The sequence below is a fragment of the Xiphias gladius genome, chromosome 12, assembly GCF_016859285.1.
Source record: "Xiphias gladius isolate SHS-SW01 ecotype Sanya breed wild chromosome 12, ASM1685928v1, whole genome shotgun sequence".
NCBI classification, from domain to species: Eukaryota; Metazoa; Chordata; class Actinopteri; order Istiophoriformes; family Xiphiidae; genus Xiphias; species Xiphias gladius.
Window position 1 is genome coordinate 10,314,986 of NC_053411.1, and position 19,760 is coordinate 10,334,745.

Below are 19,760 nucleotides of genomic sequence, written 5' to 3' on the forward strand. Positions count from 1 at the left end.
CATTTATGCACATTCACTTGTATCTGCACTTGACCTTCCTCAATAGGCGCAGTGAAAAAAGTCTTTTATGTGATCCCAAAGAAGTGTTGAGAGCAACAGCATCTTAGTAACGGCCCCCCAGGAGACAGTTTAAGACCTATAAACTCTTTAAAGGGATACTTAAATAAGGAACTCAAATTTCTTCACAATGCCGTGCTTCCTGGAGAACTTCTGCACATGATGCGCATTTATATTGCGGAGGAGCAAGCAGGGAATGAAAATCACCCAAGTGACCTCTGCAAACTTACACACCACAAACTTGAGATAATTGCTACAATTTAATGCTTCTTTGGAGAGAATATGCAATTAATCAAACCTATTAGACTACATCACATCATAATTATTAGCTCAACGTGAAACTGTAACTAAACGCTTGTAAATGTCACTTTTATTTACAAATAATACAACATTAAAAAAACATTACAGTGTTTCTTGCTGGTTGAAAATTTCCTTTTGGTGGTTGATGCCATGTCGTGTGACCAATGTGCATGAAGAAACTCGTGCAGTTTAGAGGGGGAGAGTGTAACCCAGGTTATTTTCTGTAGCTATGTGCAGGCTAGCAGCAGGCGACGCTAGATAGGCGGCTGCGCACAGATAGGCCTCCAGTCCCCACTCAGTTACTGCAGTGCACACAACTCAGACAGGTGTGTGGCCAAAAATCTGTTAGTTTGAAAAGAGTGAAATAAGGTGTTGTAGTGTAATATATAACTAAATTGAAAGTTGTGATTTTTTTTTTTTTTTTTTTTTTTTTTTGGCGGGTCGTAATCAACCTGGGTGGTTTAACCAAGTAGAGCCTATTTATGGGAAAATGCTGTATTAACAGGAACATTGTCAACAACTTTGTGTGCCATCAGTGGATTTAGTTGTGGAAGGAAAGTCACTTTTTTTTTTTTTTTTTTTGGTGCTTTGGTGTAAAGTAAGGCTTTATCGAAAAAAAGAGACAGGGTGCAAAATGGAGGACGCTGTCTCCACAAAAGAGATCGAACATAATTGGCTGTCAGTCGTGAGACAGAGGTATTTTTGGTATGTACCCTTTAACTGCGTTTAAGCTGCACTAATCAATATTTTTATATTAACAGTATGTCAAATTAATCTGTGTAATTTAAAAAGGCTCACTTGCAGTGATGAACCAACCCACAGATTGTTTTTGTTTTGTGGCCCACAACCTCACTTTTTTGGTTCACTCTCACCACTCGGTGTCATTTTTAGACGCAGCTGGCAGCTATGACAAACCGACTGTCCAGTACCTAGCACCAAACACGAGACAGGGACTAGCTGGTGAAAATAGGCGAGCCGCTTTCCCAAGAGTAAGTGAAGACCAAATAACAGCTAAAAGGAGAGTGAATAATGGACTTACTTTTAGCTGGTGAACAGGATTGTTTGACATTAAAGCAGCTTTAACATACTGTCCAGTTACAACTGAGACCGCAGGTAGTCACCAAGCTTTCAGAACGTCCTCTGTCACAAGAACATACACATAATCACTATTACACAATTGAGTTAGCCCGCTACCACATCCATGATTCTGATTTTGGTCCCTGTCTGTGGCATCCTGCTCATTCCAGGAATTTTTAACCATATTTCTGTAGCTCCCATAATATACGCTTATACATATATTCACATTATCAACCACAAAGCAAGAACACAATGCCGTGTGTGGTCAATCTGATCTACTCTTAAAGCACAACTAGAGAAATCAAGAAGTGATGCTTTTTAAGAGCTCTGCTTTCACAAGTACTTCTGGACTTTTGACAGACATAACGTACCCAAACACTGCTATGCCTCCCACTTGTGCACACACATGAACCCTTACAGTATGGTGGGATTACTGCGTACCTCATAATACTGCCACAGTATATACTGTATATGACAATGAGAGGGTCATCTACAATATATCGAGATATCTGAAAAGGAAAATATTTCCCTAAAATAACTAATACCTCTTAAAAACAAAGAAACTTGTCATACTTTAGATGTACTCTTTTGAATCATGAGCTGTTTTCACTTTTACAAAGAATTATGACAACTATGCATGCAGTCAAAGCCATCTTTCAAACGGCCATAATCTTGCAAAATGCAAAACTGCCAGAAAGCAGAACAGCTCTAGAGTTAAGACATCTGCAGTGAAGCAAAGGATACACCTACGCCTGTCAATGATGGAAAACACATCTTCAGCTAAAGCACCCTGCCACCCCATTTGTTTTCAGACTCACATTCACTTCATTACCCATCTTTGGATAATTTAGTTTTAATTTGTTCCATATTAGTATCAATGTGGTTTAATTTTGTGCTTTATATCCAGGAAAGACTCAATCGGGAAGGCTTTTTTTTTTTTTTTACAGCACAGTACAACCTGTTGTGCATCGACGCAGGTACACTCATATAGATTTTGGAGACACGAGACAATTCTTGTTTCATACACCTCTATTTTTCTGATATAGTTTTAACCATCGCTTGCATTCGCTCATTAATTCATACTCACCAAGTCAAATGTTAATCTCTGTGAGTGGAACAACGTTGCTAAAAATAAGTTCAGTAGCGAAGCAAAATTAGCTGTGCTCTGTTGCCTTTATTGAAGTATTGTCACTCTTTTGCCAGATCTCAACCAGCTGTCATGAGTATTATGTTCAACCGTTACAAATGATAGCCAAAGCTACAAAAATGATGAGCCACAATTAAGTGTTTTGTTCACCGGCATTATGATAAAAAAACCAAATAGGAGAACTAATTAAACCAAGATTCTTCTGCCTGCTAAGGGAGATAGAATTTAAGTTAAGATTCAAGATACTAACATGACATGTTTCTTTTTCCCCTCCTTCTTCCTCTCTCTGTTTCTCTCCCTCCCCATTTATGCTTCCCCTAGGACAGCTTGTTGGTCTTGCGATCAGAAAGGAACGTGACGCTGAACGCCAGAAACAACCAAAGCCAGCTGACTGGCCAGCTCACAGTGGGTGAGTCTCTAGTTCTTGCCTTGGACTGGCGATGGGGAAAAACCTGCTGTGACATCACTGTCTGGGTGTGGCCTGGAGGTAGTTTAAACCCCTTGAGCAACAGTTTTGTGCCCCAGTGTCATTTGGGTTTATTTACGTATGACTAGCTTTCTTTTTCTATGTACAGCTTACCAGAAAATGATCTTAGTTTTTCTGGGCCTGGCTGTAAATTACCCAATCAATCCTATTTATTAATGACTTTAATCAACATTTCAGGCACAACAATTTATCTTTAAAATCTTTTATCGTTTCTGTGCCTGTAAAAGACTGTAGTTTCTTCCAGACACTAACCTTTGATGCACGTATTGAAAGGGCAATGGATTCTTCTTATTATCATAAAGTTTAACCATCAGTCAGTCATAATTACCAAAGTCATTTACATGATTAATGACCACTGGAAAGCAAATGACCTGCTTATTAACATTAATAGCTATTGATCTTAGCCAACATAAATTGAGAGTTGATGCTGATTTGATAAGACTGGTGATGTGACAGTTTTTGGTCACGCTTGACCTTCCTCCAAAAATTAGTGCCCGCTTTTGTAGAAAGTGCATTTTGTCTGAAATGAGATGAAACTTGGCGAGAATAATTAAATTCCCAGCCGTCGCAGTCCGTGGATTAATGGTAGAGAGAGGAGGAGAGAGTGAGAGAGGCAAAAGGCAGACGTTAAAACCTTCTGCATGCACATGTGGAAAAACACCAGAGTCCAAATAACAGGAATTAATATTCCTCGCCAGCGGAGCAGATTACTAATTTGTCTCCATTTATTGTAAAAGTATGGCTGATCCAGCTTTGTTGGGTGCCTTCTAGTTGCAGAGGGAACACTTCACAAATGATTTAAGATTGCCAATAGACTTACATGCCCGAACATAGTTTCCTGAAGCTAGTTCGCAAGGCTAGAAACACACATGGCAACCTTTTGTAGGACAGTACCACTTACAAAGGAGAACATTAATGTTAGAACAGTAGACTAATAAAACTCTTTAGGTGGAAACCTGTCCTCTAATGCTTGTTAATTATCAAACAAAAATATACTTTTAGTCCTAGAAACATTCATAAAATGTTAAACACTGCAGCAGAATTAAATTGATACAAAAAAGGTAGAATTCCTATCATCTAGGTCTCTGTTTTATTTCCAGCAGCTCACTTAAGTGCCGCCAACAGTGTTTATAGTAGTTTTTTGTTTGTTTTTTTTAAGTTTTTTTTTTTGAAGCTAGAAGCTCCAACCTCTTCATCTCTCTCTCTGCAGGACCTGAGGCTGTGGAGGCCCAGTGTCAGAGGCTGGAGGTGCGAAGTAGAGATGGAGGGAGACTGCTGTTCACTGCAGATGAGACAGACGTTGTCATGACAACAGAAAAGTTCACCGTCACAGGTAAAATGTGCCATACTCTCAATTCACAATCTTTTGATACATCGGAAATATAAAGTTGTTAGAAAGGGATGGTTAATAAATGTTAGGGGTGGATATTGTAATTATATTATAATATTGTAATATCTGAGTTTTGGTAACAAAATTATATTTTTTTGATTTTAGAAATATAAACATTCCTTCTACTAAATTTCTTTTTTAGTTAACATAAATCACACACAGGAAGCCTTACACTTGGCAAAATCTTGATTATCTCATCCATTATTATTTGATATATATTTAACTTTTTGATGGAAAAATAAGTAAAGAAGATTTCCACACCTAAACTGTTTGGTTCGGTTCAAGCAAACTCTGGTGTGGTTGCCCAGTTGGTTACGCTTGTTTAGGATGGTCTGAAATCTGTCAATTAAGCTCGGATGCAGACTCAACAGTGTAAAATCAAAGCAGACAAACCAAAGGATTTTGTGATAGTAGCATGATTCCCCCCGTTCTGTGTATGCTAATATAAATAATATATATCATGACATATAAGATCCAGCTGTAGTTCTGACTAATTACGCTCATAACCAACTATTTCTGTGATTGAGATTAAATTGAGATTATAGGCACTGTAGGGGTGTTCCTAATGAAGTAGCCACTGAGTTTTTTATTTTTTATTTTTTATTTTTGTGAATTATAAAAGTAAATTTTATCGACAGGCTCCGAAGGCGCTGTGTTTGGACATTCAGTAGAAACTCCCCTCATCAAGACGAGAGCTTCTGAAGACCTGAAGTAAGTTCATATTCATTGACTTTACAGAAAGTCATTAAAGCTTAATGTCACATGTTCATATCCTGTTCAATTAATATGAAGATTTTTAAATAATGATGATAAATGTTCCATGGTTTCAAAGTCAATGTCTGCGCCAAACCCCCCCCAAAAAAGCATGGAAGCGTGGCAGGAACCATTATTCACCAGTATCATTATTCTCAAGCACCCTCTTGTAAACTCTACGTCAACTGGTTTGCTCATTATCAAATTTAAAACTAGATTTGACCATTATATTAATTTCACAGCCGAGGGGTGAGGTAATTTGTTAGTTATTCTCTATAGCAGTCAGAAATTGATTAAAGAGTCCAGAGAGCACGGAGAAAGTGGGTAAGGTTGAGATGCGTATTAGACTCGTACACTCCTGTGCACGTGAGCCCCACTGCACTCTGCCTTGGGGCTCTGAGCCCGGTGTCGGTCCATTAACAAGCTATAACAAGTGGGGTTTGTTGTCCACCTTGCTGGTCCTGAAGGGAGGGCTGGGATCAAAGTTGGCAGAAAAGGCAGTGTTCTGGCAGCTAATTCTCCCAGAGTGAGAGGAATACTGATGAGGTTCAATTTAAAGCGCACACGCGTGTGCATGTACAAACGCGCACACACACACACACACACACACAGAGGCTCAGCTCGGGTGACCATCTCCAGTGTGTTCAAAATCTTAACGAGAGGCAATCGAACAGGAGACAGTTGAGACATGAAAACAACAAACTGACTTTTACTTGAACAGGACTCAGATTTTCTCCTATTAAGATGCACATCTGATCAAAAATACTCAATTTAAACACTGTCGAAGTTTGATTCTGTTTGTGTGGTTCAATTTAAAAACATTGCATCTTCAGATTCATTTCTGGAGGCTGTTTTGCAAATGACTGGCTTCCTTCACTAACGAATTACAGAAATATTTCCAAACAGATGTACAAGGCGTTTTAATAAATTATCCTTTTTAATGAACCCAATTGATTTTCCAAACATTATGTTAAAAAATTTCATATTGAGTCAAACATCAGTATAAAAAATTAAATGTAGGAAACCAAATAATGTAGGCTATTAATGACAAGAGTTAAAGCCTAACAACATTTTTGTTTTCATGTTGTTATTTTTTTTATTCTGAGTGACTATAGACACTAGACCGTTTCACTGCAGTGGCATCTTACTTGAAAACATGTTCAAACGTGGTAGTACACAAAAAGATCGGTAGTATTTTACAGAGATGTATGCAGGACGTGCCATATGTTGAAATGTAGTAATCTCAAGGCTCTTAAAACAACCATTATATTAAATCTAGATTTCTAGAAAGAAAAAAAAAAGAGAAAAACTTTCCAAGTCTTTAACAAATGTTTTACCAGTTAAGATAAGTTACTGTTGCTGCAAAAAAGAATTTCACTTTTACTTGTTTTAATGTTTCTGATTTTTATAAGATGATTTCTTAGTGGAAGGTAATAAATCATGGATCGGAAATATGTTGATTTTATATTAATTAGCTTGCCAATTCTTAGAGTAAAGCAGGCTAGAAGCTAATTACTACACAGCATGTTCACATTCATCGGGTCGAGGTTGGACAGAAGTGGTACCGTTGATGTACATTTTTCTCTCAAAAGTTTGGTGAAAACCAATTTCGGACTGGTGTTTTGTCACAGGTTACCTTGATTTGAGGGGGGGATTTCCAACCGTGAACAATCCAGACATGTCCATGATTTCACAGTGAAACAGCATTCAGTGCTTCCCAGCCATTTTTGTGCGTGACCCCTTAAAAAAAAAGAGAGAGAAAAAGCGACGTCTACTTGCAACCCCTGGTCACCAGTAGCATGTGTCTACCAGTTGTGATCATTTCAACCAAAGTGATTTGTAAAACAACCAAGTGTTTTTGAATATTGTTTTTCCTGTCCCGCAGAAATACAATTAGCCAGTAATTCACAAGAAGAGACACAAAGATTATAGGAAAAAATAAGGGAAAGTAATCACAACTGTATAGAAATACGTTTTTTCTGCATTTTTCTTTTCCCCTCAGATTTCTCTAAGTCTACGAATGCCTTCAAGAAAAGACTGTCCGAAAATGTCAATTTTTATTCCGACATTTAAATGTTTATTGCCCCCCCCCCTCCATGACTATGGCGGGCTTTTCACCCCACTTTTGATTATGGTCGTTCAGAACAGCTTCTGGCGTCCTACAAGGTCCGTCGTGTTTTTTTTTTTTTGTTTTTTTCTTCTTCCCCCGCGCATAACCAGGCCTTTAGAACATGCCACCACACTAATGGTGACGTTTGGTGGAGAGCACAATACATAACTCTTCCAGCAGTGATGACAGATTAGTCTATACCGCTATTTAACGTGATTTGACGTAAGAACCCACTCACCATCTTAGACCAGAGAAGAAGCACTGCCTGTGTTAACTCACTCCCCCTGCACTGGTTCCTGGTACAAAAGCAGGCACTTTTCTTTTATATAACGACAGAATAAATTATGAGCTGTAACAGCCTGTTGATTGATTATACACGTGTGAATCTAATTTACCATCTGATATGATGAGACCATACTGTATAATTAGGGTGACAGTATCAGAAAAAATTGACTCACTGAAATAAAAATTCTTAGACATATTACCCCTAGCACAGTTAATTCAAGAATCTGATTGTGCATGATGTAAAGCAAACATGTACGTTCTTCTAAAAGTTCAAAACTTGTAGCATATGCATGTTTTTTTGTATTGTTTGTATGTGTGGCTCTGGGACTTTGCATCCACTCTCTTGAATTTCTCCCCTCTCTCCACATCCCTGAATGTGTGAGACGTTAAACCCTCTTTGCAAACCACTCACCACACGTCAGTAAACCTCTCTGGATGATAAAGATACAGCTTGGCCCGCTCCCACGTCGTCCTTCTTTTCCTTTGTAAAGTAAGATCGATCTCTTTTGCATGCCAACGGTAATCTGGGAGAAGAACATGGCAGAGACAAAATCAAAGAAACCCACTTGAGATCTGCCTCCTCTTTGAAACACCTGTTCTCTCTGAGGGCTTTATCTGTATAAGCTCACAGACAAGTTTTTTTTCATTTTCTAATCATCATGCCGCTTAATAATAATTTAATATGCCGAGTATAAAAAATCCATTGGCGGAAATCACATATTTTGCATGATTTCCAAAAGTAAACTTGTGAACCTCGTTGTCAATAAGTGTACAGGACCTTACTTTACACAGGTATCACAGCAGCACAGGAAGGGCTGCATAGTACAAGAGTAAACACTGCTTGACATTGTGAGCATCTTCTATACACAAAACTAAGCATGAAAAACAAAAGTAAAAGGTACTATATAAACACTATTTTTATATATTAAAATAAAGTGAAGAGACCGGGGTAGTGAGTAAAATAGTGTGGTAGTATGACGTACAGTTATTGCAGTTGTAGTAGCAAAAACAAAATGTGTGAAGTCTAAGGCTGCAACTGATGATTATTACCTTGATTTAATTGATGGTTTGGTCTAGGAAATATAAATAATATATAATGCACGTCCTAATTTCCCAGAGCCCAAGCGTTCACCTTCAGATGTCAGGGTTTTGTCTACTAGCAGTCTTAATCCAAAAATATTTAATTTGCAAAGATTAACAAAAAACAGAGAGGCAGCAGATACCCTGCCTCGGAATCATTAGCATTTTTGTTTGAAAAAGACATCAAAAGGTCAATCCATCATCTAAACTGATTTTAATTTTTTCACTCAACTAATCAATTAATTGGCTAAGCGTTTAGGCTTTAGTGAAGTTAATATCTTACAATGCAAAGACAGTAGTGTAGAAGGTTAACAGTTGAATAGCGTGATTGATTTATAGTCCATTTCCTTTAGTCTCCAGCAACTGACAGTCTCCCATTTCACTTTGCTTTTTTACTCCCTCAGTCCATCCTCTTTGTCATCTATATGCCCAAAAAACTAGGAAACAGGTTTGTGTGTGATGACTTGTGAATAATTGCACCTTTGCTGAGGTCCCATCAGGAATAGAGACCTTGATGTTGAGGTCTCTAGAACGAAGGGGAGAGCTTTTGCAACGTGGATATGGTCCTGCAGGTGAGATGTGTCAGTTTGTCACATCCTGCTCTCAGCTCACAGCTTCATTATCTTTAGTCATAGCTTTTGTCAGGCTCCAATCTGCTCCTTCACCTCACAGTCACCCCTGTAATTCAGTTTCACTCTCAAAATATCCTCTGGTGCTGAGTTTGAGGACAGAAATGGAGCTAGTTATTTACAGAAAATTTGGGTCTAGATATGAAAATATTTCTGCTAATTACATTATCAGATCAGTTTGTATCTCATTTTGGAGGATGGTGCTCAGATTCTGAGTAGAAAAAACAGGGACGCTGTGGGATTTATGCTGTGATATTACTCTTGGTGAAGCTCCTTTGCAATGTCTTTTAACATTAACATTTTAACCTTTTACTGTGATACCCCTGCCATGTAGTTTGCTCACGCTTAGAGAGACAAGTCTATTCTCTTTACATCTATTCAAGACAGATAGTAGATGGGCGTCTGAGCAATGCAGGAAAAAGTCTCCAGGCCTCAACTGCGTCAAGACTTTTTCAATTTTTTGCAGACTGTAAATAAAACTGCTGCTTAAAAGAACACTGGGAATCTGTAGTAAGACAAGTCTGATGTTAAAATCAAAAGACCAGACAATTTTTGAAGGTTCTCTGGTTTCTTACAGTGCAGACATCACATGGTACATTCCCAGGCGCAGCATTGGAGAGCAGGAAAACAGCTTTTCATTTTACTTTCTGTGCAGTTTTCTGCTACTAGGGCTCTCCTCCTCTACAGGTTTAAAGTCTGTTTGTAATGCAGCCACCCGCGTACTCCTGTCTAGTTGATCCGAGCTGCTCTCAGGACAGTCTGAGCCAGTACCTGTGTCCACACGAGAGTGACAGGTTCATTAAGAAGATAAAGGCAGAAGAGAACAACTCTTCCTGACCCCACTTAGCTCTGGTTAGACTTTTCTACCACCAGTTTGGTGGGATTGAGATGTAGTGCAGCAGGAGTGTATTTTTTTTTTTCTAGTTTTGACTGCAGTAGAGAAATACGGTGTTTCTTTGTTGTTGCATAGGTCTTACTTGGCCATGAGAGAAATGTTTGTACATCGGAGAATATTACATACAGATACCGTGGTAATAATTGGTTCATTTGGGAGGGAGGCATACTCACTCCTCCATCTGTTGGTATAGATAAACAACATTTATCGTTTCTTTTCAAGGTTCGGGCTCTGTCAAAACTCTGCATATATCAAATGCATCACATAGCTAAAGTGAACAGTGAGCTCACTGGTGTGGAGAGTTTGAGTTTTCCCCCTCTGGAAGGAGATTGAGAGATTGCCAAGTGAGAAATGGTTTCATCTTTCACGCTATCAAACTGTTAAATGCTCATGATGAGCCATCTGATCATATATAAATAAATAAATTTGGTGTGGACGATGGAAATGTGGACCATTGATGACTGGGTTAGATGATGGCAGTAGGTACTCCAGGGTTGCCATTACTTGATGTACATAGATTTATGTGAGCTTGCAAGATGGGTTAAAGAATTTGTTTTTAGATATTTCTGTGTATGTTTTATGTATTTTATTAGGTTTTATGTCTCTTATATTCAAGTCTGAGTTCTGTGTTTCATCTGGTAGCAAGATAAATTTCCCCTCAGGTACAATGAAGTTATCATATTTTTGTACTCCAAAGCCAATAGTTCATCATGTGTTACCTCTGCATTGGTCACTGTCATGGTCGGTATTGTCAAGGTTGTCATTTGTCATTTTTGGTGGGTTGCCAAGCTTCAAGAGGGCAGGTTTGGCTGATACAGGGATGTCTGAGGGCAGACAAGTATTTTGGTTTAGTAGTTTAGTCTTTCTACCCCTATTTGTTAACCTAAGTGAACTGAAACCAATGTGAGCACAGTGCCACTTGTTAACATGAGAAGCGGACTTGAGCGAGCGAGGCCCAACCACAAAGATTGACTGACTGACAGCAGAAAGCTAGTGAAGTTCACTGGGGCTCAGGCAAGGCCTGCATCCTTTTCTTGTTGATTAGCAATGGCAGGCATTTGACACATGTTAAGGTCTGTAAATAGCTGGCTAGCCATACGGCTTTTTGGTAATCAAATCCTCTAGACCTAACAAAACAAAATTTTACCAGTATTGCCTGTGTCATGACAGTCGGTACAGTAAATATGTAATAGTACGTTGTTTTGCCTAGCTAATCACAAACCGGTAGGAGTATCACAGGCTTGTATTTTCAGTTATGATGATGAGTGTGATGGTGACCTATAAAAATAGACTGGACTCCACCTTTGGAATCCCCTCAACAAACAGAGTAGATATGCTGTATTTAAATCAACCTCATCCACTGTGAAATCAACTTTTGCCGTCAGCACATTTGGTCAAGCACAGCTCTTTTCCCCCCACAGCCCTGCGATACAGTGACCTTTCCGTGGATGTAAAGGTCATCCTGAATGCAGAGCCTGTCGTAAATAGCCTTTATGACTGCAAATACCACATAGGTAATCTGTAGTGTGGGATTCACATATCAGAGTTTTCTGGATGGAGCCAGAGGCCAGGAAATGTTCTGGATACAAGAAGCTCCTTGGTACTTGGTACTGGGGAGATTTTTTTTTCTTTTTTTTTTTTTAGGGAACTGATCTGAAGGTTTGTGGACATTGTTACATTTTAAAACAAACCAAAAATAGCTTCACTTAGCTTCGTTAATTTACTTGGTTTCAAATCAAAACTGTCTAGCTCATTTCAGGCTTTTTATTGGGTCCTACAGTTTTCTAACAATTTCCTGGAAATTTATGAACAAGGTGATGTAACTATTAGATTCTCATGTATATTTTCCTTGAAAGACCAATGTCATTTCTTAAAGTTCATGGAAAGGATTGTTGATTTGGAGTATCATTCAGAATATCTGGATCCTATGAAACTCTCACATGCAATGCAACAAAGAACTAGTTCATTCATTACATTTAATACAGTTATCAGGGTCGAAAAGGTGTCATTTAACATGTGGAGTATAAGTCCTGAGCAGCCACTGATGTTTTTCAAAATATATCTGATTAATATGGTTAAAGGTTTTACCAGTCAGCGGTGAGGTGAAATGTGACTTCATACTGCTGTTAGAGCCTCACAAACTAGACCGTAAGCTTTCAGTATATGAAACTGGAAGTAGTCTGAGAAGGTTATAAAACCCAAGGGACATTTTTAAATTAATTTAATTCATTTAATGCTTTATTTTGGACTGTGTCTGAAACAAGCACTCTTGGAAATTGAGTACTTTGTCTTCTGGCAGAATTGCTGCATGTGTGGGTGTGTGTGTACTTGTACTTCTATCTTTGTGAAGACCAGTGTTGAGTTTAGACCATGAGGACATTTTGGCCATTCCTCACAACTTTAAATGGCTTTTTGAGGGTTAAGACTTGGTTTTAGGGTTCAGGTTAGGATTAGGTTGAGATTAGGGTCGGGGTCAGGCAGTTAGTTGTGATGGTTGAGGTTAGGGGTTAGGGAATACGTCATTGATTGTCCTCACAAAGATAGAAGTGTGCGTGCGTGCGTGCGTGCGTGCGTGCACAACTAGCGGGTGGTGATAGAACTGTTTTGAATGAAGTGAAAATATCACATCACTTATCACTAACTTGTCATGGCACAGCTCAGTGCAGAGTGTTTTTAATGGGTCTTTTAGATGAAACATACAAAGCTGAGGGACACGGAGAACAGATTCTTGCAGCTCGCTAATGGACGGGATAGTTTCAGGAGAAGAAATGGCAGGTTGTGTTGCTACGTGAGAGGGACAGAGTTTATACATTTTATTCACGTTTAAATTCTATACAATAAATGATCAAAAACATTCTGAAAATTAAAATAAAAAGTACAGGTAAAGTTAAAACTCTGAAGAAGCGAAGAAGACGAGAAAATGAACATGTCATTATCATGTCGGTATCTGCTCCTTGTTTCAACAGCTCTCAAGGAGAAAAGAGAAAAATGGGCAGTAGATGAGTAAAAATTTACAACTGAGCAGACATCTGTCTTTATTCCAGCGGGAGTAGGGCACGAACAGTCCCAGGTCAAAGGCACATTTCACAGATCCTCTCCAAACTGTATCTGCTGAAAACAATTTAAAGTCACAGAGGCTTTTCAAATGCAGATGAAATTCATTTGTTTTTTCTTTTTTTCCCCCCGTTACTCCACAAGCGCTTAATCCGAAATGTGTGTCACTTTTCAGAGGGTATGGAGATTTAAGCGATTTCAAGACGGCTCCTTAAAGTCTTCCATTTTAAAAATTCATTGAAAACAGATTTGGAGAAGATGGGGGGAGAAAATCAATTTGAAACGGTTATGAGTTATGAAAACACATTCCACATTGATTGGCTCTCACACTTATCTTTCCCTGTGTAAACAAATAGTCCAGAGGAGGAAAATGCAAATTGCATTAGCCTCAGTGTTGCTGAAGGTCAAAATCAGCTGATACAATTATGGGCTGTTTAGGAGCCATACTGGATTAGAATAATGAGAAGAGCTACTTAAACATGAACAGCAGCTTTAATATTCCGCAGGTGGTGAAGTCATTGGTATAACTAACAGCCAAAAATACATTTATGCAGCATAAGTCAAATAGAAATATCAATAAGCTGGTTTGTTTTTTAGTTTTTTTTTAGATATGAGACATTTTGACTCAATTCTAAATGCTTTGCTGCCTTGAGTCTGTTATGAAACTAATAACGATTGAATTCCATCAACATGCCCTAAACCAATATTTACAGATATTCATAAACTATAAAATGAATAACAATCAATTTAACCTTGAATGCATCTTTTATCCTCAGCAATTAAATCATACTGAAAGGCAAAGTTTTAATAATGCAAACATCCTGAAAGTATAAACAGAATAAATCGATGAGTTCATGCACTTTACTTCTCAGCCCTTGCTCATTTTTTTTTTTTTCCTTCTTTTTCTTTTTCTTTTTTCTTCTTCTTTTTCCCAGACTTGAGTCTCCAACACGGACTCTGACCATGGAAGCTCCCAGGGGGGTCGAAGTGAGTGCTTCCAAGGGGCCGCTGAAGGTCAGCAGTCGAAAGGATCTGCAGCTGGAGTCAACAGAGGGAGAGGTGGGTAAGGATGAGAAGTTACACTGGGAGTTAAAACTTCCTCTTTCATGCCCTCACTTGTCCACCTTTATTTTTTTTTTAAATTTATTTATTTGTTTTATGTGGCCGAGAAAAAGTCTGGCACATAACGTTGTTTTTACACTTTGGTTTTTGTCGGGTTAAACAAACAATATATAACATGTTTGCAGGCTTTAGAGGCGCAGGTAGGAGGATTTTGTCATCTCCCTGTTTCCAGTCTTTGTGCCAAGATAAGCTAAGCACCTGCTGGTGGTAGCTTCATATGAACTGTTGGGGCATGAGAGTGGTATAGATGTTCTCATCTAATTCTTAGCAGGAAAGCGGATTTCCCAAAATGTCTAAGTACTTAGATATTTAATAACAAGACTGAGTCTACAGCCCAATGCTAACAGGTCTGTAAAGCTGTACGTGGCCACTGTGATGCTTTGAGCTCAATGCTAACATGGCAATATGCCCACAGTGACAATGTTAACATGCTGATGTTTCCCAGGCAAAATGTTTGCCATTCTGACTATCTCAGTTTAGCATGTTAGCATGCCAGCAGCTAGTACAGCTGATGGGGGGGGGGTGTCATTAGTTTTGCTGGTATTTGGTAAGAAGCAGTGGTAGTATTGGACAAATTAGAATTTTGACCTGATGATGGCACTAGAGAAAAAGTCAGGCGATCAGCAAAGTTATTACAGGGTCATCCTGCGGAGAATATGAATGTCTGGACAAAATGTCACAGCAATCCATCCAGTAGCTGCTGAGGTATTTGAGTCTAGAGCGAATGTGGTGGACACTGCCTAGAGCCCACCACAGGCTTGGCTAAAAATGATTAATTTTGTGTTCCAGATAAAAATATTTAATAGAGAGATTGGAGTTCGTCCTTCACTGCTTCTCCAAACTCACCAGATTAGCGCTGCTGTATTTCACTCCACCTGCCACATTGTATTTACTCATTGCACATTTATCATTTATAAGTTTGAGTTGGTAATACATCACTTCAGGGCATCTCTGGCGATGTTATTTGAATGTCCTCCAATATGTCTCTGCTGTTTTTCCTCCCAGATCCTTTTAGATGCCAACACCATACAGCTGGGGAGCCTCCCACTCGGCGTCTACACGGCGTCTCCCAGTCAGGCCTACCAGGAACAGGCCATATACGAGGTGTGCGTCTGCCCCAGTGGCAAGATCTACCTTTCTCCTGCCGAGAGCAGCTCCACCTGCCAGGCCATGAGCAACACCTGCCTCTGGAGCTGACCTGGGAGACTGGGGAGACCTCAAACATCCGCTCTCGAGAAGCTGAGTTTGAGACTGCTCCGTCGGGACATTAGGTGGAGAGTGGAACTCACCTGGGTGGAGGTGGGGGCTCAAAGTCTTCACTGTCTGAGCTGTTTGAGTTCAGATTAGTACAGTGGCATCTGAGTCTGATACCTGCGGTGGTGCACTGGAGGTCAGGACCCACCACTGACAGTGTCTGAGGAATCGAATTCAGAGCAGCTCTGAAATCAGGAATATCACACACAAACAAGAACATCTCTGCTAACGTCGATTACAGTCAGAAGGCACAACTTTTATTTTTCTACACTCAGTTCATTGTACACATGCAGTGAGCGTTTTTAGGATTCAGAAAGAATAAGAAAAGACAAAACACAGGTGCCTTCAGCTGTTAAGGAAGTCCTATTGAACCTGTCCGTGTCCGGGTCAGAGGTTTCTGAAGTTGTGATGGTAGAAAGTGAAGTAAGCACAATTCTGTCATGTGTTTCCCCCAAAAACCCAGATTTCAGATAATGGCGAGTATTCTTAATAGATATTTTAGTTTTTTCCACTGTTAGCGGCTGTTTAATTTGAAATTAAACATGTTTTTATGTGGCACACATTGTACTTGAAGTTTAACCTTGATAAAGACGCGTGAAACAACATAAACATGCTGTTTTGAATGTTCCGGCAAAGGTTCACGAGACCCCCTCCACTTTAAGGTAAATATTCAACTTTTTAAAAACGATGTTGACGGTACAACCCGATCTTCATCAGCAGATGGAGTTGCATGTTGCATTTTAAAACCCCACTCAGTACGTGAACCCCTTCTCTCCGAGGCAGCAGCCCACTGTGGAGTTGGACACAAGAGTCTGGCTGACCTTGACGCTGCAACTGAGAGCGAGGCCGGCTGCCACGTGTCAGCAGCCGTGCTGGAGTGCAAGGTCTCGCTCCGCCGTACTTCCTCATCCTCTGTCTTCGACCTCCGGCAGAGACAGGCGGGTTTGGTAAGAGCCATGACGGCATTGGATGGATTTTTTTTTGTTTGCGTTAAAAGACGCACACATTATCACCCTCAACAGCAAAGTGGGGCTACAACAGAAAAGTGTTGAGATGCTGCAGGTTCATTTCATTTGCCCTAATTACATGGTGTCTGGTGTTACATATTGTGTCGGTGCTTTTCCAGCTAAACAGAGCGAAAAATCCAAAAAATGACTTGTATTATTACATCTAATTTAAAATTCTAAATGATTTGATCTAATGTAGGAGTAGAGCTGCTGTTTAACTAGCATCACTTCTTCAAATGATACAACCCCCCTCACCACCACTGAGCAGCTCACAGCTGCTGTGAATAGGACGGGATGTGACACTGTACCGGCAGAAAAACAAAGAAACCACTCAAAAAAATAAAAAAAAGGACAATTGTTGTCTCAGAGTCAGAGGCCTGTGCTCTCTGAAATGGGTCCATGGCGTTACATTAACTTCTTCTCAACATTACCATCGGTAAAAATGTATGCGTGCAACTTTCACATTTTAGCCACGCTTTTGTGCAGGTTTGTGCGTTTGCCACTCACACAGTGACCGTGTCAAACTTGAATCATAGGCGTGTCAGTGTGTTGCTTTTAAACTCGCACTACTTTCAAATGATTATTATCGATTATCGATTATTTTCTCAGTTAACAGTTTAAACCATAAACTCGGAGTAACATTTTTTTTTTTTTTAAAGCCTGTCAAAATTTCCCAAAGCCCAAACTGGTATATTCAAATCGCTTCTAGCGTTTGACCAACAGTCGAAAACCCAGAGAAAGTAGGTTTGAGTCATTTCCCCTCCTTTTTCAAGCTGCTATCACCTGGTGTATTTCATTATCCTCTCTCCCCGTTGTGCTGATGTACATCTTGCCTCAGCTTTTTCACCTGGTGGTGGCTGGAACACGATACAGACTTTCCTCTGCCACCGACAATCGGAGCAGGACTGGACCGGGTAGAGTGTTTCAAGACGCAGGGTTAAGAACAGATATTATTGCAGCCCGCTGCTGCACGGTCGCGGCTGGGTGCACATCACAAGTTTCCTGGCTTTAATTAACCCCAGAGTCGCTATCAAAAAGCCAGATCGGTGTTGCAAGGACTACTGTAGATTTTGTATTTTTATCTCATTTCAAGAAGCATGTGGAACGGCTCTGCAGCGGCGGGTGTTTTGAGGACAGCTGATCGAGAGTTAGGAACACGCGACACCAGCTGATGAAGCATTAGTGCTGCTGCGTGTGTGCGCCGACCGAGAATCACGCTTGGGAATTGCATGTTTCCTTGTTACACTCTGAAATCGTGTTTCTAGTTTACAGAGTTGAGAATAAATCAGAGCCGGCAGTTAAACGGGGCCTGAGTCAGGCTCAAGTCTGTGACCCCGTTGCCAGTCTCACAACTTGTTTGCCTTGAAAAGTCCCTTAACTAACACTGAGACAAAGAGCTGTAATGCACATTTGCATGACTTGTGGGCTTTTTAGAAAGTACCATCAAATCTCCAAACTAATATTTCACTCCCCTCCACCAGCAGTAATACTCATATTAAGCAAGCGGGATGACAGGTGAAAGGTGCAATAGATTAGCAAAAATTCAATAATCAGTTCACATTAGGGGGATGATTGTTTTTGCTGCTAGCTAGAGTTTTTTTTGCATCTGATTATGCTGAAACGTTTATTCTGTGCGAACAGAAACCAGAAGCTTAGGACCTCAGAGATTGTTACCGCTTTGGATTCACGCCTTCATACGTCTATCAGTTTAAAAAACTGAATGTAGATCATATTTGGCCCCTTGTTTTTCAGCCCGTGCACATCTTTCCCACAATGTTCAGTTTTAGTTCCCTGTTCCAAAAATGAACAATGTATTTTATAAAAATGAAAATCTTCTTTGACCTTTGGGACAGCACTTTGACATAAACACCAGGGTCACATCCTCACAGAAACATTTCTGCAGGTTTATATGGCATCTTTAGAAATGCTCATGACCGTCATCCGCAGCTGTTGAAGACAATCTACAAGGTGATGAGAAGTGGTGTTCCGGGGTAGCTCAGACAGCTGTGCCATTAGGATGCCAGTCCTGTGTCCTTTCATATTTTGACATCACTCTCAATCCACAGATTGCCTCACGGTTGATGTTACATCATCAAAGGCCGCACAAACAGGTAATTTTCAAGATGTTCGAGGCAGAAATGTTTGAATGCGGCTTATCTAGCTTTCTAAGCAATACATGTTCTAGTTGTATGCTTTCATGTAAAATATTATGTATAATCAACCACTTAGTAAGCAGTTGAGGCTTTCTTGAAAAGTCATTTGCATGAAGTACACCTATCATGGTTAGCTACCGTCCATCACTACAGTTTCACATTCAGCTGAAGAAGGCCTGTACATCAAATTGTATTCAAATTGCCTGTGCCATTGTTCCAGGTGCTGCAGCAGAAGTGCACTGTATCCTGCGCAGGACTTCAGCTCCATGTGGCATAATGGTATGTTTATAATATCTACATCATTTATTAGAATGTTATGCTGTAGTTTCCATCATCTGGGAATGATTTTTGACACTTGGTCCATTTCAAAGAATGTCACAATTTTTCCAGTTCACTGCAGAGCCAGGGCTTAGCTTGTGCTGCCCTCTACTGGCTTGTAGATCTGAAGATTACGTTTAGAAAATCAATCAATCAATCAACTCAAGTTTAAAAAAATTGATTACTGTCTGGACACAGAGGGCAAATGTCCCCAGGGACCTTGAAAGCCCCAGGTTCAAAGCAGTTCAACTATTCTGCCATAAGTGAATTTATTGGAAATTAGTTTAAAACTAAGCTCGGCCCATCTATTCTCCGGGCCCCCAACTGGTTAAAGAGCATGTTTAAATGAGACAGGACCCCAAATATGAAAGAATCTTTAATTCTTGAATTAAAAACACAAACTCCATAATTAATGAGGACATCTGAATAAGAGGAACATAAGCGATGCCAACCCATGATCGACCACTGATGATGAACTGTAATCATAAAGTCATCTTATGGATGAAAATGAACCACGAGCAAATGAAACCATAACCAGGTATGCAACATGATAGTGCCTGTTGTATGATAAGGATTTTTCATAGAAAGACAGGATAAAGTTGTATTAAAAGTATAGTGAATACAGATCAATTAGATACAGGC

General features: G+C 39.7%; 1 protein-coding gene across 1 annotated transcript in view; it reads left to right on the plus strand.

Annotated features, from left to right (window-relative positions):
* The window catches only part of LOC120797725 (zeta-sarcoglycan-like), a 33,307-nt gene extending 17,064 nt beyond the window's left edge, over nucleotides 1–16,243 (plus strand). The window contains exons 4-8 of the mRNA XM_040141572.1: nucleotides 2,903–2,990; nucleotides 4,279–4,401; nucleotides 5,097–5,169; nucleotides 14,200–14,323; nucleotides 15,392–16,243. Of these exons, the coding sequence (XP_039997506.1) occupies nucleotides 2,903–2,990; nucleotides 4,279–4,401; nucleotides 5,097–5,169; nucleotides 14,200–14,323; nucleotides 15,392–15,583 (600 nt within the window). The 3' untranslated portion in view covers nucleotides 15,584–16,243. The remainder of the gene's footprint in view (nucleotides 1–2,902; nucleotides 2,991–4,278; nucleotides 4,402–5,096; nucleotides 5,170–14,199; nucleotides 14,324–15,391) is intronic.
* Nucleotides 16,244–19,760: the final 3,517 nt, after the last annotated feature.